This window comes from Chlamydomonas reinhardtii, chromosome 1, assembly GCF_000002595.2.
Source record: "Chlamydomonas reinhardtii strain CC-503 cw92 mt+ chromosome 1, whole genome shotgun sequence".
NCBI classification, from domain to species: Eukaryota; Viridiplantae; Chlorophyta; class Chlorophyceae; order Chlamydomonadales; family Chlamydomonadaceae; genus Chlamydomonas; species Chlamydomonas reinhardtii.
The window spans coordinates 5,408,557-5,429,008 of record NC_057004.1 but is presented as its reverse complement, the minus strand read 5'-3'; the positions used below and the strand labels follow the sequence as shown (position 1 = coordinate 5,429,008).

General features: G+C 66.6%; 2 protein-coding genes across 2 annotated transcripts; both read right to left on the bottom strand.

The window, feature by feature from the left end:
- Positions 1-6: 6 nt before the first annotated feature.
- Positions 7-6,653, bottom strand: CHLRE_01g038100v5 (uncharacterized protein). The gene is made up of 12 exons (XM_043058755.1): positions 6,061-6,653; positions 5,743-5,784; positions 5,471-5,544; positions 4,824-4,938; positions 4,378-4,469; positions 3,938-4,045; positions 3,630-3,753; positions 3,251-3,397; positions 3,019-3,053; positions 2,711-2,831; positions 1,874-2,023; positions 7-1,590 (listed from the first exon to the last, which is right to left on the bottom strand). The coding sequence occupies exons 1-12, from the start codon at positions 6,190-6,192 to the stop codon at positions 1,288-1,290; spliced, it is 1,443 nt and encodes a 480-aa protein (XP_042928669.1). The 5' UTR covers positions 6,193-6,653; the 3' UTR covers positions 7-1,287.
- Positions 6,654-7,061: 408 nt separating this feature from the next.
- On the bottom strand, positions 7,062-20,333 carry CHLRE_01g038050v5 (uncharacterized protein). Its single transcript, XM_043058754.1, has 15 exons — positions 19,962-20,333; positions 19,809-19,887; positions 19,470-19,508; positions 19,267-19,338; positions 18,745-18,920; positions 18,368-18,431; positions 17,970-18,048; positions 17,606-17,675; positions 17,249-17,381; positions 16,615-16,696; positions 16,101-16,253; positions 15,434-15,903; positions 14,785-15,237; positions 13,252-14,535; positions 7,062-13,050 (listed from the first exon to the last, which is right to left on the bottom strand). The coding sequence occupies exons 1-15, from the start codon at positions 20,078-20,080 to the stop codon at positions 9,535-9,537; spliced, it is 6,789 nt and encodes a 2,262-aa protein (XP_042928668.1). The 5' UTR covers positions 20,081-20,333; the 3' UTR covers positions 7,062-9,534.
- Positions 20,334-20,452: the final 119 nt, after the last annotated feature.

Below are 20,452 nucleotides of genomic sequence, written 5' to 3'. Positions count from 1 at the left end.
TCGACATGTCGATGCGGTTTACAGCGTGTGTGTACATGCGTGTTTGCGGCGTGATGATGGTAGTGCCAGCACCGTGACTCAATTTTAGTCAGGGTGATACCCAATGCATTGTGTGAACATGGTCTGGGGGAAGCCCCTTTTGCACCTTCACACACGCATATCATGCGCCTCGTGTAACCTCAGCGCTCTATCAACTCTCTCTCCGCCAGCAATCTTCTCTGATAACAACATTTGCGCGACCACACCTCAAGTGCCGAAACAGCAGCGCATACCGTACTCCGCGCCTGGAGTTGCTCCCCACGATTTGCTTCAACGAGTGTGCCAATCAGCATGCCAGACTCTCGACTGCATCACTGCATGCATGAGGATTCTTCGCCTGTACATACGATGGGGACTCGCTTGCCCGTGTTACCATTACCAGTGCGCATGGGCTCTTCCTGAACGCATATCCTACTCTCAATTCGATCTTTCTGTGTATATCCACAACGTTACCAGCTTGAAGCCTTCTCCATGTGTAAATCAACGCAAGATGCAAGTTCGCATGGCCCTTGCCGACACGTCATTCCGTAACCCAACGGCAACGTGCCACACGTAAACCACACGAGAGGGATTAAATTAGCAACCCCAACGGTCTCCCTGGCCTTCACGGCCCGCTGCGCGTGACTCAGCGCACCATCACACCACGCCACGAGCCAGCGGCTTCCATTCGACACACGACGGCCGCTCACACAAAAAACGAGTTGGTCAAGAAACAGAGCTTTCGAACAGACCCCGACCGCCGATATTGCAATGGCGGCGAACAACGAAATAACGGTGCTGTGCGATCGCCCTTAGGTCAAATCTTGGGCCTCACCAGTTCGCCCAATCTCAAAAAACAGTACTGACATTATTGCATGCAGAAGTACGCCAGTTCCTCGGCCCGTGGCGGCGCGCGTGCGCGTCCAGCCGCGGCGCCCTCCCTGATCTGCTCCGTCTGTCTGCATGATGACAACCTGTCCTGCTGTATATTTGTGTGTGCGTGTGCATAGCTAAACCCTGATAAAATGCTCTACGCTCTGCCTGCAATCTGTGCTGCCCGCTCCAGAATAAAAATAATCATCTTGGTTTAGTGGGTCGAGCCCGTCACCGGCGCCTGTACTTCCTCAGCTCTCCAGCTACCGTATCCTCTAATGTGGCCCGCGCGGCAGCGTGTGTCCGTAGCTGTAGCGCGCTCCACTGCGGCTCCCACAGCCGCAACGCCACAGCCGCACTGCATCCGCCACGCGGCACCCGGACCTCGCCACCTCATCACCGATGCCAGCGGCTGCCACTCACCCCCGCCGTCGGCCCAGCCGCCGACACCGGCGACGCAGGCGACGCCGGCGAGGCGCCCGCGGCGTCGTGGATCGCCGCGACCGGCCCCGGGCCCTTGCCGTTTCCGTTGCCGCTGCTGCTGTAGCCGCCCCGCAGCGCCGCCACGCCCGCCGCCGCCTTGCTGCTCATGGCATCGCGGTGGGCAGCGCCTGGGCCGCCGCTGACGGCGCGGGCGCCCGCCAACGCCGCGCCGTCCAGGTCCTCCGCCGAGCTCAGCGACACAGACACCAGCGCCCTCTGTTGCACATCAGACGGCACATGATGCGGCGTTAGCGGGAGCAGCTGCAACAACGTCAGCAGGCAGTGTTCGAAGGCAGGCCAGCTCAGATCCGTGCGCTCAGACCCTTCTCCGCCGGCAGTGCACAGTAATCAGCTCCACGCGAGCGTCCTGGCACCTTAACCCCAGTAAACCACGGGTTTGCAGCCAAGCGCATGCGCACGCTCCCACGTACACAACTGCGCATGGTCCCACACTCCCACGAATACCCGTACACACGCCCCTGCACGACACACCACGCACCTCCCAGTCGGCATCGCAGGAGTCTGGCGCGGCCAGGCAGCGCACCAGCTTGCGCTGAGTGACCGCCAGCTGCGCGCTGGTGTGCAGGTCGGCGCAGATCTCCGGCAGCGGCAGGATGGAGAACGGCTCCTCGATCTGCACGCCGATGTCCTGTGTGGGTATGTAGGGTGGTGTGGGGGCGAAGGTAAGTGTGTGTGTGTGTGTGTGTGTGTGTTAAAGAGCACAAGGAAAACGTTGCGCAAAGACAGTGTATGCGATGCAGCAAGGGGGCGCAGGTATGTGTGTGTGTGTGTGTGTGTGTGTGTGTGTGTGTGTGTGTGTGTGTGTGTGTGTGTGTGTGTGTGTGTGTGTGTGTGTGTGTGTGTGTGTATGTGTGTGTGTGTGCGCCCCCCATGACAAGACCGTACACGCGACTCCACGGGCACGCAAACAACCCATGCCGTAACACGCGTACGTTCATCCTTGGCCCTTTTCCCTTTCCCTCTCCCTCCCTGCACGCCCTCGGGCCTCTCCTCCCCGACCCCATTCCCCGTAAGCCCCCCCCCTGCCCCCTGCCCCCTGCCCCCACCCCCAAGCTATTAGGGCAGCGAGCGTCCGTAGATCGCGACTAGTCGCGCGTAGTAGTGTCGCCGTGCCGCCGCGAACTTAGGTCGTGTCAGGCTATGCAGCAGCTTTATATCAAACGGGAACACTACTTCGGAGGGTCTACGCGCTGGAGCTGGAGCTGGAGCTCGAGCTGGAGCCAAGAGCTGGTCGACATCGTCGGTAACGCTTCATGTTCCGCAAGATGGTCTACCGTCTACCACTTCCTTAACTAATCATGAATGTAACCCCCACCTCAATGCCCAGCAGCAGGAAGCTGATGGTGGCCACCACGGGGATGGTGGCCCAGTCACACGAGTCGTACAGCGCCACCGGCAGCGCCGCCAGGTACAGCAGCATGAAGCGGGAGGTGTGGCTGCGGAGAGGGGAGGAGGAGGAGGGGGCAGGGGCGGGTGAAGACAGGGAGAGGGATGGGTGGGGGCAGGAGGGCGGCGAGCATGCGCAGAGTGGACCGGGCGTGTGCGCAGCTTTTTATTGGGTGGATGCAACGGCGCTGGCGGTGTCAATGAAAGCTGTGTGCCTCAGTGCGCGCGGGGTCTTACCGGGTGTAGGTCAGCGGGATGGGGAAGCGGAGGATCTGCGGACAGCGGCACAAGCGGCACAAGCCGAAACACAGCCAGCCGTTATAATGCGAGTGACGTGCTGCAGGTGCTACAACTTCCTTGAAATACGTATCTTTGCGTGCTCCTTCCAACCGCCACCAACAATCCAAACAACGCACACATTCAAACGCCCTGCATGCGCGCTCACGAGCCCCCGCGCCGCCTCTCTCACCTTCTCGCACTGCCCCGCCGCCTGCGCGAACGAAGCCAGGTCCTCCAGCATCGCTCCCTCGCGGCCCTCGCCCACCTCCGCCGCCTCCACCAGCGCCGTCAGCACGCTCAGACAGAAGGTGTGGTAGTAGGGCCCCGCCGCCAGCACCTGAGCGTGTGCGCGCGCGTGCGCGTATGGTTGGTGTGTGCGGTTACCGCGCAATTCAGTACTGTTAGACTGCACATGCGCTCGCACGTGTGTTCGCGCGTGTGTGCACGTGGTCATTTGCGGCCATTTGGAGCGCTGCTGTGTGTTGCAGACACCATCAGCCGTGCAGGTCCCGCAGCCCCAGCCCCAGCCCCCGCCGCAGCCCCAGCGGCGGCCGCCGCCGCCCGCTCACCTCCTCCAGCTCGGCGGGCCGCAGCACGGGCGCCAGTTGCTCGCGCATGGTGGTCACCTCCTCGCCCGTGCCGGCGTCCGTGCGCAGCTGCACCATCAGGCACAGGGCGTACGCAGCCACCCAGCTGCACACGCGGAAGGGGCGAAGGCGGAGGCAAGCGGAAAGGATTAGACAAGCCCGATCACGCACGGCCTCAGTCGCTTACCGAAGCCTCGCTTTGAGATTAAAAGCGGGTAGAATATACGCATGCAATGGCAGAGCCCGCTCCCACAGATCGCAGACGCCCCCCTTCCTTTCTCTGCACTCACCGCACCAGGCGCCGCAGTATGGACGCGTCCTTGATCCACGACGCCGCCTTGCGCATCAGCGCCGCGCTGCACGTGCGCAGCTCGCTCCAGGCATCCATGGCCGCACACCTGCGGGGCGCCAGCAGCAAATGTGTGTGCTAAACATGTCAGCAGGCGTCACCAGGCGTCATGGTATGATGTTGAAGCGGTGTCCATGGGGCGCTGGCGCCTTGCTCAAGGCCCAGCCGTTCGACCCAGATGCGGTGCCACGGCCACGCGCCACCGTGACCAGTGGCCATTGCCAACCCTCATGGCGCGGCAGGAGCCAGCACCCGCACCACATTCAAAGCGGCAACGCGACAACGGCCCCCGACAAGCCGCGGCTACAGTTGGGCGCCGCGGCAGAGTGCGTGTTGCCCGGTGGGTGAGTTCGCGAGGGGGTGGGGGCGGCCCGTGCTCACCAGCGGCTGTAGCTGGCGTCCGTGCGGAACACCAGCAGCAGCGACAGCGCGAAGGAGGTGAGCTGGAAGGGCGTGTCTGTGAAGCTCACGCCCTGGAGGAAGGTGGCGAGCGGGGGTCGGGCCGGAGGGGAGGGGAGCAAACTTAGGCAACAGCGGCATCAAGACTCGTACGTGCATGGGGCGCCAGACGTCAGCGAGCTCACTGGCGGCGCTGTTGGCCACCGCCTTTGTGCGCAGGTGCTGCCCGAGACCCGACGGCAGCGAAGTGCTTTGATGCGGCCGGCCGCACCGCGCCGGCACCCCAAGGCCACCTCGGCACTGTATGGACAGCCCCTGCAACCTACTCTGCAAGGAGGCCCCCTTTAACTGGGCTTGGAAAACCGTAACTACCCCGCTTCAGAGCGCCGCCTCTCTCCCCGCCCACCTCAGCCGCCTTGTGTCCCTACCTCGAAATAGTCGGGTATCATTTCCATCTCAACGAATGTGCGGTACAGGACCACCATGCACGAGATGAAGGACAACATGGACAGAGGAGCCTGCAGGTTGCGGAACGTTACAGACCTGCAAGGAAGGGGGCAGGCAGGGGGAGCAGAGCCCGTGTTAGTGCGCACGTTGGCCAGACCGGTGACGTGTGCATAACGCCAACCGACCAGCCCATTGGTTTACGGTTGGTTTTGCGTTGATCGGTCAAAAAATGCAACGCTCCAGTCTGCCTTGCATCGGCAGGCACAGCTCCAGCTCTCAAGTGGGCGGACTCCCCCTGGGTTCGGTACAGTTGGAGCTGGTATGTGCAACCCCCCCCCCACTGGCCCCACCGCCGCGCCTGCTGCTGCCTTCCCCCCTGCTGCCTCCGCCCCATGCTTCCCTGACCTTGACAGCCTGGCCCTCAGGCCTGACCCCCAAGCCTGACCCTCAACCCTGAACCCCCCCCCCTAGTCGGCGACATTTATCCCCGGCGCCGCTCGCCCCGCCGCTCCACGACGCCTCGGCCCCCATCCCATAAGTATTATAGCTTGCAACTAACGCCTCTGCCTGTACTCCGCTCGTTTCCGTTGGTTTTGGTTTAGTTTGGGCTCCCCCCCGCCCCCCGCACCGGAATATGGACTGCAGGTGGCGCTGGTAGCGGCCCGTGTCCTGATGGTAGCTCCACCGCGTGCGGTTGAATACCTGTGCATTTATGCAACACAACAAAGTGCAACAGGATGTTACAGCCGTGAAAAGACACGAGGATGCTACACGACATGATGTGAGGGGATACGTTGTCGGACTTGTTCGGAGCACGCGCCTTGCGACCCTGACACGCCAGCACGAAGGCTCAGCGGCCTGCGCCCCGCCCGTCCGCCCGCTGCCCGCTGTACGACTTACCGGCGCGTTGAAGCGTGTCTTCCCATGCCCATAGTCCTCCACCTGAGTTTGTGAGTGTTGCCATTGAGTCCAATCTGAACAACCGGCCAGCGTAACAACAGCGGCCGGCATGCCACGCCGGTGCTGCAGCCGGCACCCAGCCTCCTGGACCCGTAACGCCGCACCCCCGTCACCCCGGCCATCCCCTGCACCACTGTCAGTGCCCTCCCCCTTCAGTGCGCAGGTCCCCCTCGTTGAGGTGCGTTCCTTTCCAGATCGTTGCGCGAGCTGTGCGAACCAGCCACCTGCCGACCACGCCCGCCCGCGAGCACTACTTACGATAGGGCTTTCGCTGACGACGCGTAGAGCTGTCCGCGACTTCCGAGCAATCCGCAGCACTGGTCTTAGCTGAGCGCGTGCAACGCCTTGCAAACTCGTGGCGCAGGCCGACCGATTAGCGGTGACCCGCATCCTTTGAGGCCCCCCCTCCAGCCGCCAGCGTTGCGTAGCTCAATTAGCGCCCAGTAGTTGCAGGTGCTTCCACTTGACGCCAAGGAAGCTGCGTCTACCACAGAGACTCAGGAGCCGGGCGAGAAACTCGCTGAACGGGCTGAAACTGAAGCCCGAGCCAATGGCTGCGTGGAGTCTAGGTCAAGAAGTTGCTAGCTTGCACCTCACGCGCGCCAGGAACGAACTGGACAGGTGCCGACGGCCAGTCGCCGCGGCGTGAGGGAGTACGTGAGTGTGGGGTTGTATCTGCGGGCTACTATCCGAGACTCGCGACGACAGGTGTCAAAGCGTCAAGGTGCCAGGTGGCAGTCCACCAGCCGCGGGCGTTTTGCGCGCCGAGAAACTATTGATTGAAGCCCTTCGCACAGCGACGTTTCTTCTCTCAGCCTTTTCGCTGCGTTCGCTTAGTATGCATGCACAATTGGTTGCATTGGCTTTTGAATACACTAGACCGAACTGCCATCAGGACTCCTCGCCCGGGCTCCGTCCACCCAGCTTCGTGCAGCCCCGTGCCGCCCGTCATGCACTCCAATCCGCCGCGCTGGCCATGCAACATCCGCACGGCCCCCGAAGCGGTGGCTCCGCGCCTCCATCTCCTCAAGCCTGTCGTTGTACACCCGCCGGCTGCATTTGGTAACACTGCCCGTCCTCCAACCTAGTCAAAAGGCAGGAACGCCGCCAAGTGTACGGTGTGGGGTGCACCTGTGAATGGAGCTGTTTCAGTGCACCCGTGTGCGCCGTGTGCTGCCCCAATGCCGGCCATGCGACTCCAGCCAAAGCACAATCTGCGGTAAACCCTATCCATCTTCAAGGTCGTGGACGAATGGCTGTCTATAACATTATTACATTCCATACATGCAGGTGATGCACCCGAGCGCGGAGCGCCTCAAATCGTCCTTTGTCGTCACTGCTTGCCAGGCCCTGGCTTTGCCGCACGCATTTCACATGGTTGCTGATCACCGAATACGGTAACTGCAGCTCACCCCTGGACCCGGCTGGGCTGCACCGCAGGTGTATCACGGCTAGCGTTGCTCAACAGCCGGACACATGCACATTGGCCGTGGGTCCGTGCGGCGTGGCCTGCCCGCCTGGCGGCCAGGGCAGGCGTGGCCAGGAGCGGGTCGAGGTCGTGTACGGTATGCACGGCTGCTGATGGCTACAAGGCCCACGCCCCCTGCAGCACTTGCGGCTGGTCAGTATGTAGTAGTGGATTGACCCCATCACGCCCAGCGTCTCGGCCAGCGGCCTTCACTACATCCTTCTACCCAGCCGCCTCACAATCCCGGTCTGCCCACGTTCTATTGTCTACTTCCACCTGTGTGTAGTCCTCGGGTAGTAGTGGGTTTCGGGCTAAGTCTGCTTTACCCGAACGGCCGAACCTCCGTAGGCGCACGCACCATCTCCACACACGCTCAGAACCAAACGCCTACGCGCCCTGCCGCACAGCCCCGCGACACCGGCACACATCCGCATGCCCGGCCTGCCAGTGCGCCACCCGGCAGGCCGGCACCCCTCGCTGCAGTACAAGCTGGACTCGCAGCCGTCGCACCACACCCAGGCCCCGGCGCCCGCGCAGGACTGAGGCGGCAGCGGCCAGCCGCTCGCGTCGCGCTTCACAGCTGGCTCACATGCCGGGTTGTCGCATAGCCACAGCCAGCGGCCGAGGCTGCCAGTACTGGCAGGCTGGCAGCCGGGCGGGCGCAACGCCATGCACTCCAATCCGCCGCACTGGCCCATGCAGCACCCGCACCGGCCCTGAAGCAGTGGCTTCGCTCCCTCTCCTTTCCGACCTGTTTTACACCCGCCGGTTGCATTCGGCAAGACGGTTTAGCCTTCGGGCCCCGTCTGGGCTTGGGATTGGCCCGAATGGCCCTGCACAAACATGTTCATACCCACGCCTACGCACCATGGCGCACATTGGGGTGCACGTCTCGCCTGTTCGCCACGACATCAACGCCACGCCGCTACTCTCCGCGCCCCCACGATTTCTGCAACTCTCTACATACTTCGACGGCAAGCCTGTTTCAATGCACCCGTGTGCACGTTGGCGTGCTATTGGTACTTCATGCACGTCAACGTTCTATCACCTGCTGGCCGCCAGTTGCTTTTAGTACATTTTGCTACTACCTCGGCACCACTAGCTGCACTCCTGCCTTGGCGTTCTGCACCGCACGCAAAGCGTGTCGGCCACGTGTCCTGCCACCCACGCTCCACCCTGACACGGCAACCTGCCCGCACCACGTTGCGGCCTCTACCCTACCTGCCTCACACCCTGCAAGGCCACACACTGGACAAGCCCCTGCCGTCAGCCTTGCATGTGCCCCTCCCAAACAGTTCCTTGCCTGCACCATGCAAGGTGTGGCAAGCCATGCTGCTTCGCATGCCCACATAATCTGCCCACTGGCCTGACCCCTCAAAGCTGCACTGTAGCTGAGCGCGCAAGACAGACCATAATGGCAAGTTCTATGCCCTCACAAGATGTATAACAACTGCCCCGACTAGTAAAATACAGAACGGCACCTCCAAGTACCCCGCTCGCCACGACCACAGCGCTGAGGGCCGGGTGGAGCGCATGAGCCTGCGCCAGCGTGTGCCGCAAGCCCTGTGCCTCACCCACCTCACCCGTACACACCACGGCACCGTCGCCCCCAGCGGCTGTTTGCTGTCTCATGCAGCAGGCACGTACAGTGAGACCACTCGTGCATATGCGCAAATGAAATTCCAATAGCTGGTATTCGGTCCTCCAAAGCAAAAGCAATCTCCACACCAATGGCGCCGCGAAACCTTCGTGCCATAGCCTCACTCGCCTCCAGCCATGAACACCCAGATTGTAACCCCGACGCCAACTGGCTGAACCACCAAGCACCAACCCGACAGACGAACACTGGGACCCGTAGGATCGTCCCAGCCGAGATCTCCATATTATCTCCTTCAACACCGACCGTAATAGAAACAGTATGAATGTTGACGCAGACCGCAAGCTACTGTATTAACAAGACCGTGATGAAGATAAAGTTGTAAATGCGCAGTTAGCCCTCTGTCTGCGCGCACGATCCTGCTAGCGCTGTGCCTTACTCTTGCTGGCTTTATTTAACTGTGATACTTCAGCTAGCAAACAGGCTTGTCCGCCAGCTTGCTGCAAGAATCTCCACAGCGGGAACTGTGCAGCCGCTGGTCTCATGCTCACCAGTGTGCTACTGGATCTCAGACTGTTTTCTAGCCCAAAAAGTTTGTGTGGCCGTAGGCCATTCCCTACTGGAATGATGCACGTACCTCTCTCAACTGCTGTACCGCGCGTGCGCGTTATTTTGAGTCAACACCGTTGACTGGCACTGCGCCCCTGCTGCACAGCAGCCGCAGTATGCCGGCCGTTGCCCCGCCGCTGCGGCCGCGGGCGCCGTCACGTCCAGACCCGGCGACGGCGCTGGCGGCCGCCAGTGCCGCCGCCGCCGGCGTCACAGGCGTTGACGCCGTCAGCGGCTGCGCCCCAGGCAAGATCAACGCCCGGTCCGCAACCTTGGGCGTGCCGTCTCCCCCCTGCACACTACCGGTGGTGGGCACGCTGGGCGTGGACCCGCCACGGCTGTTCTCACTGCGGCCGCTGACGCCGCCGCCCCGGAATATGCCTGCATCCGCCGCGGCGCCACCGCAGCCATGCCCGCCATGACCGTGGTCGGCGCCGGCGGCGCCTGCTGCGCAGCTCTGGCCATTGGCGGTGGCAGTGACTCCATTGCTACCGGCGTTGCCGCGCCGTACTTGTGGCGGCAGGTCGGAAGACAGCGAGGTCACCCCCATGTGCGCCTGCGCCTCAGCCGGCGGCAGCTGCGCGTGCGCGTGGGCCGACGCGCCGCCGCCGCCGCGCCGGGCGCCTGGACCGCTGCCGGCGTCGCCGTTAGCTCGTGTAGGCGTGGGCACATCGCCGCTGGGAAGCCCCGCGTCTGCAGCACCGGCGGCAGCAGTCGTGGCATCGGCCGTCCTGGCGCTCGCGTCGATCGCCGCCGCAACGGCATCCTTTGCGGCGATGACGCTACCGGCCGGCTCCGCATGGCCGGCGCCGGCAGCGGCGGCTGCGGCGGCCACTGTGGTGGCGGCGGCAGCAAGCCCGTGCGGCGCCGCGCCACTGCCTGCTGAGGCCGAGGCGGAGGCGGCGCTCCCGGCGGTGTGGAGCAGCATGTCGGCTGTGCTGCTGGCGAACAGCGGGTTGGGCAGCAGCTGGTGGTGTGGGCCCCATGGCGCCGCCACCAGCCCGCTGCCGGCGCTCAGGCCGGCATCGGCGCCACCGCTCGTGGCCGCCGGCGCGGCGCCGGCGACGGGCCCGGTCATAGCAGGGCCTGGCGCGCCGCCGTTGCCGTCGGCCTGGACGGCTCGCTGCGGCTGCGGTGACGTGGCGGCGCAGCCGTTGGCAGCATTGGCTGCGGCGCTGCCTGCACCCGTGCCGGGGATAGCCGGCGCGCCGGCGCCGGCGCCGGCGCCATACGCCCTGCCCATCTGCGCCGCGCTGGACGAGCTGCCGTTGTTTATGCCGGCTGACGCGCCCGTGCTGGGTAGGCCGCCGCCGCTGATGCCGCTGCCGGCCCGAACCGGCGGCACTGAGCCCTGCGCGCCGCCACCGCCGCTGACGCTGTTGCTGCCGTTGCCAATGCTGGCAAGCGCGAGGCGCAGCTGCTGCCGCAGCGCCGCCGTCTCACGCCGCAGGTCCTCAAGCTGCGCCGCCACTGAGCCGCCGCCGCCGCCGCCGCCGTTGGCGTTGGCGGCGGCGCCGTAGGTCGCCAGTGGCAGTGCGTGGTTGCTGCTGTCGGCGCTGGCAGTGCTGCCGTTGGCTGCCGCCAGTGCCGCCTCGTTTAGTAGGCTGTTGGCTCGCACCACCACGGACGCGGGCCCTGCAGACGAGGTCGGCTGGCCCACCAGGTTCAGACTGGTGAAGCCGCCCGCCGCGCTGCCGCCATAGGCGGCGGGGGAACCGCCAAATGCCAGGCTGGGCGGCGGCGCGGCGGCGCCGCCGCCGGCAATGCCGGCGGTCGCCGCCGCCAGGCCGCTGGCCAAGAGAGCGCGCAGGTCGCGGGCCTGGCGGCACCAGCCGTCGCGGTCCGCCGCCAGTGTGCCGCAGGCGGTCTGTAGTGCCGCCACGCGCGCCGTCAGTTTGGACACGTCCGCCTCCAGCACGCGGCTGCGGCGCACCTCCGCCAGCAGCTCCGCCATGAGCGACGCCAGGTCCATTGGGACCGCGGCGGCGGCAGCGGCGGCAGCGGCAGCAGCCGCAGTGGCGGCAGGACTGGCGGCAACGGCAGGGCTGGCAGCTGCGCCGCCAGCCGGCGGGAAGGGAGGCGATAATGCCGCGAGCGGTATCGGCGTGGGCGGCGGTTGCTGCTGCAAGGAGACGCCGGCGGCGGCGGCGTCAGCGGCGGCACCGCTGACGGGAGCGCTGGTCAGGCCGCCGCTGACGGTGGGCGCCGAGGCCGTGTCTGCAGGCAGCATCAACAACTTGCCGCTGCTCAGGCCCGCCACACCGCCCTCGGCTGTCCTGATGCTGACGGGTGAGGCGGCCACTGCCGGCGTTGCCGCCGCGCGCAGCGCGCCGGCGGCAGCGCCTCCGGCGCCGCTGCTCTCCGCGTCCACGAATGCCACCGTAAGCGCAGCAGCACGCGGCGGCGTGGGACCGGTGGTGATGGAGGTGGTGGTGACGAGCGCCAGCTCGGAGGCGCAGGCGTCTTCCACGTAGCGGAACTGCCCCGTGCCCGTCAGCGTGCTGGTGGCGGAGAAGATGCCGCCGCCGCCGCCGCCGCCGCCGCCACCGCCGCCACCGCCGCCGCTGGGCAGCCCAGGGCTAAAGAAGAGCCCGGCGGCTGCGGCTGCGCCGCCGCCAAAAGAGCCGAGCCCGGCGGGGCCGGTGGCGACGCCCCTGGGCGGCGCAGGGGCCTGCATGCCGTTCTCCGTCACACACGTGGAGCCGCCGAGCATGCGCGAGCCGAAGGCACCGGTGGCGCCGTTGAGGCTGGCCCTCGGCGGCGACACCGTGGCGGCCGCTGAGTTCGAGCCGCACGGTGTGCTGGCGCCGCTGGCCATCGCCGCCGCCGGGCTGGCATGGGCGACGCTGCGGCGGCGGGCGTAGGCGCCTGGCGGCGTGATCGCGGAGTCGCTGCCGGCGGCGCCGCCCAGCAGGCTCGCCAGGCTGCCGGCAACGTGGCCACCGGGCGCGTGCAGCTGTGGCCGTGACTGCGCCGCCGGCTGCTGCGGCTCTGCCGCCGCCGCTGCGGCGGGGTCCTGAGCTCGCGCCTGCACACGCAGGTCGTTACCCAGCGGCGGCACCTCCACCGAGCCCCCTGGTACCCCCGCCGCCGCCGCTGCCGCCATGCTGTCGCGTATGCGTATCTGCGCCTTGATCCGCGCCACCATCTCCGCTCGCTTGTAGGGCTTGGTCATGTAGTCGTCGGCGCCCGCCGCGAACGCCTCCTCCACCGCCGCCGCGTCCGACTTGGCGCTCACGATGATGACCGGCAGCGCGGCGTGCGGGTAGCGCCGCCGCAGCCGCCGGCACACCTCGAACCCCGTCATGCCCGGCATCATCACGTCCAGCAGGACACAGTCCGGCACGGGATCCAGCGGCGGCGCCGCCGCGTCCGCCGCCGCCAGCGCCTCGGCCAGCGCGTCCGCCGCAGTGGCGCCGCCGGAGGCGCTGGCGCGCGGCTCTGGCGCGGCGGGCAGCCGCAGGAACTTGAGGGCCTGGGGTCCGTCCATGCACTTGACCACCTTCCACTGCTGGCTGGTCAGCATCTGGCCCGCCACCAGCTGGTTGATGGGGTCGTCGTCCACAGACAGGACCTGACGGTTGCGATCGGCGGTGACGGATACGGTTGTGGTTACGGTTAAAGTACGGTATGCGATCAGGGTCACGGTTGAGATGCATAGCCCCAGGACGATACTGCTTGAGAAGGGCGTGGGCCGCGCCGCTCAGCGAAAGCACACACCACACAGCTCACACAAGCAGTACTGACCCTACAAGATCCACACGGCACAGCGCACCTGCAGTGTGCCGTTGTTGCAGTGCCGGAAATTGTTGGCGACAGGCGCCGCCGCCGCCACCGGCGCCGGGACCAGGGCCCCTTCCCCAGTGACCGCTGCCGGGCCCCCACACGCCCCCGCCAGGTTCCGCACATCCAGCACTTCACGCTTGGGGTATCCCAGCAGGGACGACCGCTCGCGCGGAGCGCTCCCGCCCGGGACAAGTGCTCCATCCGCCGACCCCGCGGAGCCGACGGCGGAGCTGGCGGCGGCCGCCGCCGCCGCCGCCGCGGCGGCGGCGCCCGCCGCCATGACGACGGAGACGCCGCTGGCGGCGCGGAGCCCGCCGGGGCCGTTGCAGGCGCTGCAGCTGAGGCCTCGCTCCAGCGGCGGCCGGCCCAGGTAGCCGGTCATCGCCGGGACGCCCGAGCCGAGGTGGGAGGCGGCGGCGGTGGAGCCACTGGGCAGCGGGAAGCCGCCGCTGTCGCCGGCGTCGCCGGGCACGCTGCCGGTGGCGGCAAGCGGGGAGCAGCACGACTGCGCGTAGCGCATCAGGGCGCCGCCGGCACCGACGCCGTCAGCAGCGCCGCTGCTGCTGGCGCCGTCGGCAGCGGCGGCGGCGGCTCCGCCGTTCACCCTGCAGGTGAGGCGGGCGATGGCGGATGGCTCGGACCGCGGCACCACGGGGGCCGTCGAAACCTTGGCCGGCGCCGGCGCAGCCGCCGACGTGGGTCCTGGCTGGCTGCCCTCTCCCTCTCCCGCTGCCGCCATCCAAGCCACCGACGCCTCCCGCGCCATGTTCACTGCGCCCTGCTCCTCCGCCGCCACCGCCGCCCCCTGCTGCTGCTGCTGCTGCCCCTGCTGCCCCTGCTGCTGCGCTGCCTGCTTGCTGGCCAGAGCGAGCGCGCACGCCGCGGTCGCGACCGGCAGCCGGAAGCGGAACATGGACCCGATGCCCGCCGCCGACTCGGCAGTGAGCTCGGAGCCCTGCGCCCGCAGCGCCAGCCGCACCAGGTACAACCCCAGGCCCGTGCCGCCAATGGAGATGGCGCCGCTAGCCGGCGCGCCCGTGTAAAACAAGGAGGAGGAGGAAGCGGCGGCCTTGCCCGCCTTTGCAGCTCGCCGCCGGCTCTTGTTAGAGCGCTTGCGGGCGGCGCTGTCGTCCGAGAGCGTGCCGCCCGCGTCGCCGGCCCGGATGGAGGCGGAGGCGGCGTAGCCGGCGGCTGCGGCTGCGTTGGCTGCGGCTGCGGTGTCGGCGGTTCCCAGGGGCCGGTACGCGGGCGCCATCAGCGCGTCCAGCTGGGCCTGTGGGGCGCACACACATACGACAGTCACGCAACGCTTGGTAAGTTGGCAGGTGTCAGGAAGTAACTCCGGCATCGTCGTTTGGCGGGCTTCCGTTTCCTGGTTTGAACACACACACACACCACACACACACACACACACACACACACAGGCAGAAGTTGACACGATGTGTAAATCACTGCAGTGCCCGTGCCTTGGTTGGTGGCGCTCAGGTGCTGCCCTTCACACCGCCCGGCCGCCCGCACCCACCTGCGATATGCCCACGCCCGTGTCCTCCACCGCCACCTCCACCACGCAGCCCGGCGGCAGCGCCGCCGCCGCCGCCTCCGCGCCCAGCGGGCCGCCGGCGCCGCCCGGCGCCGCCATCGCCGCCGAGTGCTCCGACGACGCCGACGTGCGTGGGCGCCGCCGCCACAGCCCGGCACTGCCCGGCGCGTTGTTGCCGCTGTTGCGCCCCCCGGGCAGCGGCGACCTGGCCACTGAGGAGCTGCTCGCGGTGAAGTCCTCACTGCGCCGACCCCTGACGGCGGCGGCGGCGGCATGCGGGGAGTCGGAGCTCAAGCCGACGGCGCCGCTGTCACCGCTGCTGTTGGGCTCGCGGCAGCGCCAAACGGCGCCGTCCGGCCCAAGCACGCGGGCGCTGACGCGCACCTCGCCGGACGAGGTGAAGCGCAGCGCGTTGCCAACCAGGTTGTACAGCACCTGCGTATGTGCGGCATGAGAGCATGTGCACGGCATGAGCCCATGTGTGCGGCATGAAGCCGTGCGAGGCGTTGCGCAGGGACGGAGGTTGGGCACACCGGCAGTGGAGCCGGCAACACACGACAGCGCAAACAAACAACCATGCCGCGTCAGCAAACGGCCGCCGCGCCTCTAGATACACGCGACGCGCACCGACCTGGTTGAGCCGGGTGGCGTCCGCCGTCACCGCCGGCAGCCCCTCCGGCAGCTCCGCCGCCACCGCCACACCGTCGTGCGCCAGCGGCCGCAGCACTGCCGCCACCGTCTCCACCAGCGGCCGCAGGTCCACAACAGCCGCCGACACGGAGCCCCCGCCGCCGCCGCCGCCTGAGCCGCCAGTAGCGCCGCCGGCAGCGCCGCCGGCAGGCGCCTTCAGCGCCAAAGCCTGCTGGTTGTAGGCTTGGCCGCCGTTGCTGCCGCTGCTGGCAGTGGCGTTGCTGCTGCTGCCGCCGGCTGCGCCGGCGTCGGCGCCTGCGGCGCCGCGCTCTGCGCGCTGCCCCGCGAACGCGTCCAGTGTGGAGGCGACGATGTGCAGCATGCAGGTGGCGGCGGCGCGCACGGCGCCCAGGGTGCGGGCGGAGGCGGGCAGCGCGGAGGCCACGTCCCGGTACAGCGCGCCGGTCAGCGCTGCGAAGAGAGCGAGGGGGCCCCAGGCACGACACGGCGTTGCAGGAATGTCGGGGAAAGGGAAAGAGGTCCAGACATGACGAGCTAGCCGACGACGCGCCTTTTCCACATCTCCGGTAAACCCAGCACGCCACGGCTTCCACCCCCACCACCACGCGCCTTTCGCACGACCTGCCCATCACCTACCCACCACCTACCCACGATGCCTGCCAGCGGCGTGCGCAGCTCGTGGCTGAGGGTGCTGAGCAGCTCGTCGCGCTGCGCCAGCAGGCTGCTCAGCCGCGCCACGGCCTCCACGCGGTTGTGCGCCTCCCACGCCTCCAGGGCCACCTCGCGCCGCACGTGCACGCCTGAGGCGGGGGCAGCAGGGGTGGCGGCGGTGAAAGGCAGGGGTGGCGCGGGAGGAGGCGGGTGCGGCGCATGGGTGTGGCGCGGGGTGCAGGCTGCCGTGTGTGGTGTGCGCAAGGCCTGTGCGATGCTGTCGTACTTGACATACACGCACCCGCCCACACACAGACACCGACCCACCCACACCACCACACACATAGACACTTCAGGTAACATCCGTGAACCGTCGCTTTGCTGCATCGCATACACTGTCTTTGCGCAATGTTTTCCTTGTGCTCTTTAACACACACACACACACACACACACACACACACACACACACACACACACACACACACACACACACGCACAGGCGCCGCGCACCTGTGAGGTTGCTCTGCCACAGCTGGCTGCTGAACACGGCCTTGGCCAGGTAGTCGCACACGCCCCACGCCACCGCCTCGGCCTGGGAGGGGAGGGGGCGGGGGGTTGTAGATACCAGCCCGAACTGAACCAAACCCAATGCAAGAGAGCGAGGAGGAGAGCGTGGCCTAGGGGGCTAGCAGGTGATGGAGAACGGGATGATCACATCAGGGGGCAGGGGGGCAGGGGTGGCAGCGTGGGGCGGCAGGGGCGGCAGGGGCGGCGTACTTGTGGCCGCATGCGACGGAGCCGCTGGCCCCCCGCGCTGATGCCTCGCGGTTCCGTGCGGCACGTGGGGTCGGTGTGCCGGACCGCGTCCTCCCCGGGCAGATAGGGGTGGCACCGGCATAGCAAGGGGGGGCAGGCGCCACGGGGATGCCTGCTCTGCTTCCTTACGTGCCAGGCTCACTCCTTACTGGTGAGGGGACTCCTGGGGCGCCTGCCTCTATGAGCCTGTCAATCTGCCCCGTGCAGGTCCGTGGGCCACAGCCGGAACCACGCCGCACCCCACCCGCACCTCCACAGCCCACCCGCACCTCCGCCGCAACCACCAGCCGCACCCCGCCGTGGCGCCGCACCCGCCCCTCTACCGCACCTGCGGCGACACCAGCCTCCAGTCCGCCGCCAGCCACACCAGCGGGAAGGCGCCCCACAGCGCCAGCAGCAGCGCCCGCACCGCCCGCAACGTTCCGCGCTGGTCGGCGGCAACGTCACCAGAGCGCAGCGTCCTGGCGGTGTGTGTGTGTGGTGGACAGGCAATGGGGGTAGTGGGGGTGAGTAGAGAGAGGGGGTTAAGGGTGTTGGAGGGGCAGGAGGGGATTCGGGAGCAGACTCGGCGAATGGCGCGACTGCAATCAGTGGCCACGCAAGCGGAGGAACGGCACCCGGTGGGAACGGCGCCGGGCACCGCAGTTTCCCGCATGCATCATCAGGCGCGCAGGCGGGCACCCACTTGTCGAACATGGCGTGGATGCGGCGCAGCACCACCGCAAACGTGGCGAACGACACGGCCGTGAAGAAGGCTGCGGGGCAGGCGGGAGGCAGCAGCGGCAGCAGAGGCAGCAGCGGCAGCAGCGGCAGCGGCATTAGAGCACAAGGAGGGATAGACAGCGGCGGCAGGATGAGGACGGCTAGCTACCAGTACTGCATCAAACAATGCGACGGCCGGTCACGCATTCAGCGTATGCCAGTGGCTGGCCGCCCGCCCATCCCCCATATGTGCTGAAGTCAGGGCTGGCCGGTTCAAAGCGGCCGTCACCCCCGTCAGCCGCCTGCCGGCCCCCCCCCCTTTGCCCAGCCCCGTGTTGCCAGCGCACCCTTGGTGAGGCCAGTGGTGCAGCAGGCCGCCAGCCCCGTCACCACCATGGCCACATCGCACAGCACAGGCAGCGCCAGCTGCAGGCGAACGAGGTAAACGGGGGCGAGGGGGTGTGAGGGGACCCGTCGATGCACAGTGGGGCCGGGGGCAGGCAGGCGCGCAGGGAAGCAGGCTGCGTGTGGGTGTGCCTCCATGCAGCGCTGCCGCGCGAGCTGAGCGTGCCCGAGCGCGCCGGCCCCCTGTCCCAGTCACCTGCCAGCCGCCCGCAACCTTTGAACTCGATGCCACTTGCGCCACCTCCACCTCCACCTCCACCTCCACCTCCACCTCCACCTCCACCTCCACCTCCACCTCCACCTCCACCTCCACCTAGCCGCCTCCCCCCTCCCCACTCACCTGCCAGCCGCGCACCTCCGCCAGCAGCCCCACCATGTAGATCATGGTGGGCGTGGAGTGCAGCCTGCGGCGGAGCGAGCGCGAGGCAGCGCAGCCGGTGTGAGCCCAACATCGTGGCCGCACACACACACACACACACTCACACACACACACACACACGCACACACACACACACACTCACACACACACACACACACACACACACGCACACGCACGTGCTGGCCCGACCGCACCGGCCCGTGCCGCAGGTGTATCAGCAGACCGGCACGGGAGGTCGATGCCTCGGTGGGGCATCGGCATCCGCACAGGTGGCGTGTTGGCGCACAAGGCAGGTGGCGGCGGTGGGCGCCAGCCTCCTGCCCGCTGAGGCAACTCACCACTGCACGTAGCGCAGGGGCACGAACGCGCGGTCGCCCGCAGCGGCGGCGGCGCCCGGCCGCAGCAGCCCCAGCCCCAGCCCTGGGCTGAGCGGGTACAGGGGCGTGCCGCGGCGCCAGATGATCAGGTCGGTGGCGAAGGCGACGGCGTTGATGAACAGCAGCAGCAGGTTGCACTGCGGGGGATGGGGGTGGGGGTGTGCGAGGCAGTGGGCAGTGGGGGGTCAGGCGAGTTTGAATCCAGGAGTGAAACACACGGGACCCGGGTGGACTGCAACGCGACGCGGCGCGGCGCCCGGTCCTGCCAGGCCCGGCCCGCCGCGTGCGGCGCCACACGACCACCTCCTTCACGAGGTCCTGAGCCCCCGGTGGCGGTGGGCCCCCCTGGTGAGAGGCGACCGCCGCCACCTCATCCTACCCCTGAGCGCTCCTAGGCTGCTGCTTCTACCGCTGCTACTGCTGCTACTGCTGCTGCTGCTACTGCTGCTGCCTGTGCTAATACTGCTACTGCCATCGCCGCACCTTGAAGGGCAGCAGGTGCTGCCGCATGCCCAGGTTGAGCACATTCAGCAGCAGCACGGCCCCGAACGCCGCCTGTGGGTTGGAAGGACGTTGTGGAAGAGAGTCGACACAATGGCTGCTAAGAACACGAAGGGCACCAAACTGAGATGTTGTTTGGGACTGCATATAGGCGCGTATAAGTGCTCGCTATCCCCGACGCTTACAGTTTGAACTTGGATCGTCCATTCCACGGCCTCCTGCCCCTGCGAGTCGAGGTGGCGCCGAAGGGTGTGACCAGCGGGAAACCAGCCTCAGTCACTCTGTGCCGGAACCTCAGCCGTGTTCCGTTCGTGGTTGCCTCCTAGGACAGGTATCGCACAATCCTGCGCTATGAATGCACGCCGTATCGACTGGTGAAAGAGCAACGACCAGTCAGCCGACATCCCCGCATGGTCACGACGAGCTCGCAGCCCAATTCGCGCTGCTCGTGATTGTATTGATGCATGTTATCTAGAACAAAACTTGAGCTAACGGGCTTGTTTTATTAGCCGGTGTGGTCATACCTGGTCGCTTTCCTCGCGCACCGTCGAATCCAGCTGGTGCAGCCCCAAAGCGCAACATGCATATGATAGGCTCCCAAGACTGCACAGTTGCAAGGCAACGATGTCGGCTTTTCGGGCGCTCGCTCATTCGACCAGGTAGTCACCAATTCTCACCAGCACCATAGCAGAACTGGCGTATCCACTGAGTATAGCTGGCCAACGAAGTTCCGCCTTGGGCCTAGCGTCCAAATAAGGTGCGCGGAGGAGCGCTCCGCCTCCGGCAACGCGCCCATCGTCTCGCTGATAACCTAGCCTAAGCTAGCGAGTTTTGTTAACATTTTGTCATGCGGAGGTCGACTAATTGAAGGCTCCCGCGCTCGACTTTGCGCAAGGAGTTCAGCGTAGTCTCGACTTATCTATTTGTTATAACAGAGCACATATTGTCGCCCGATGCAAGCGGGGAAAAACTGATGTGCACGACTGACACTCCGGGCTGCGGGCATGTTGAGATTTTGCGGATTCGGATGTTGCCTGGGCGCTGCGCCGTCCATAGTTTCAAGTCAGTACAATGCGTGACTTGGATTGATATGGTCAGACACCTGCGCGCCAGCGCAACCTGCCCAGCCGCAAAAGGCGACCAAAGCGCTGTGGGGCCCCGAGACAGC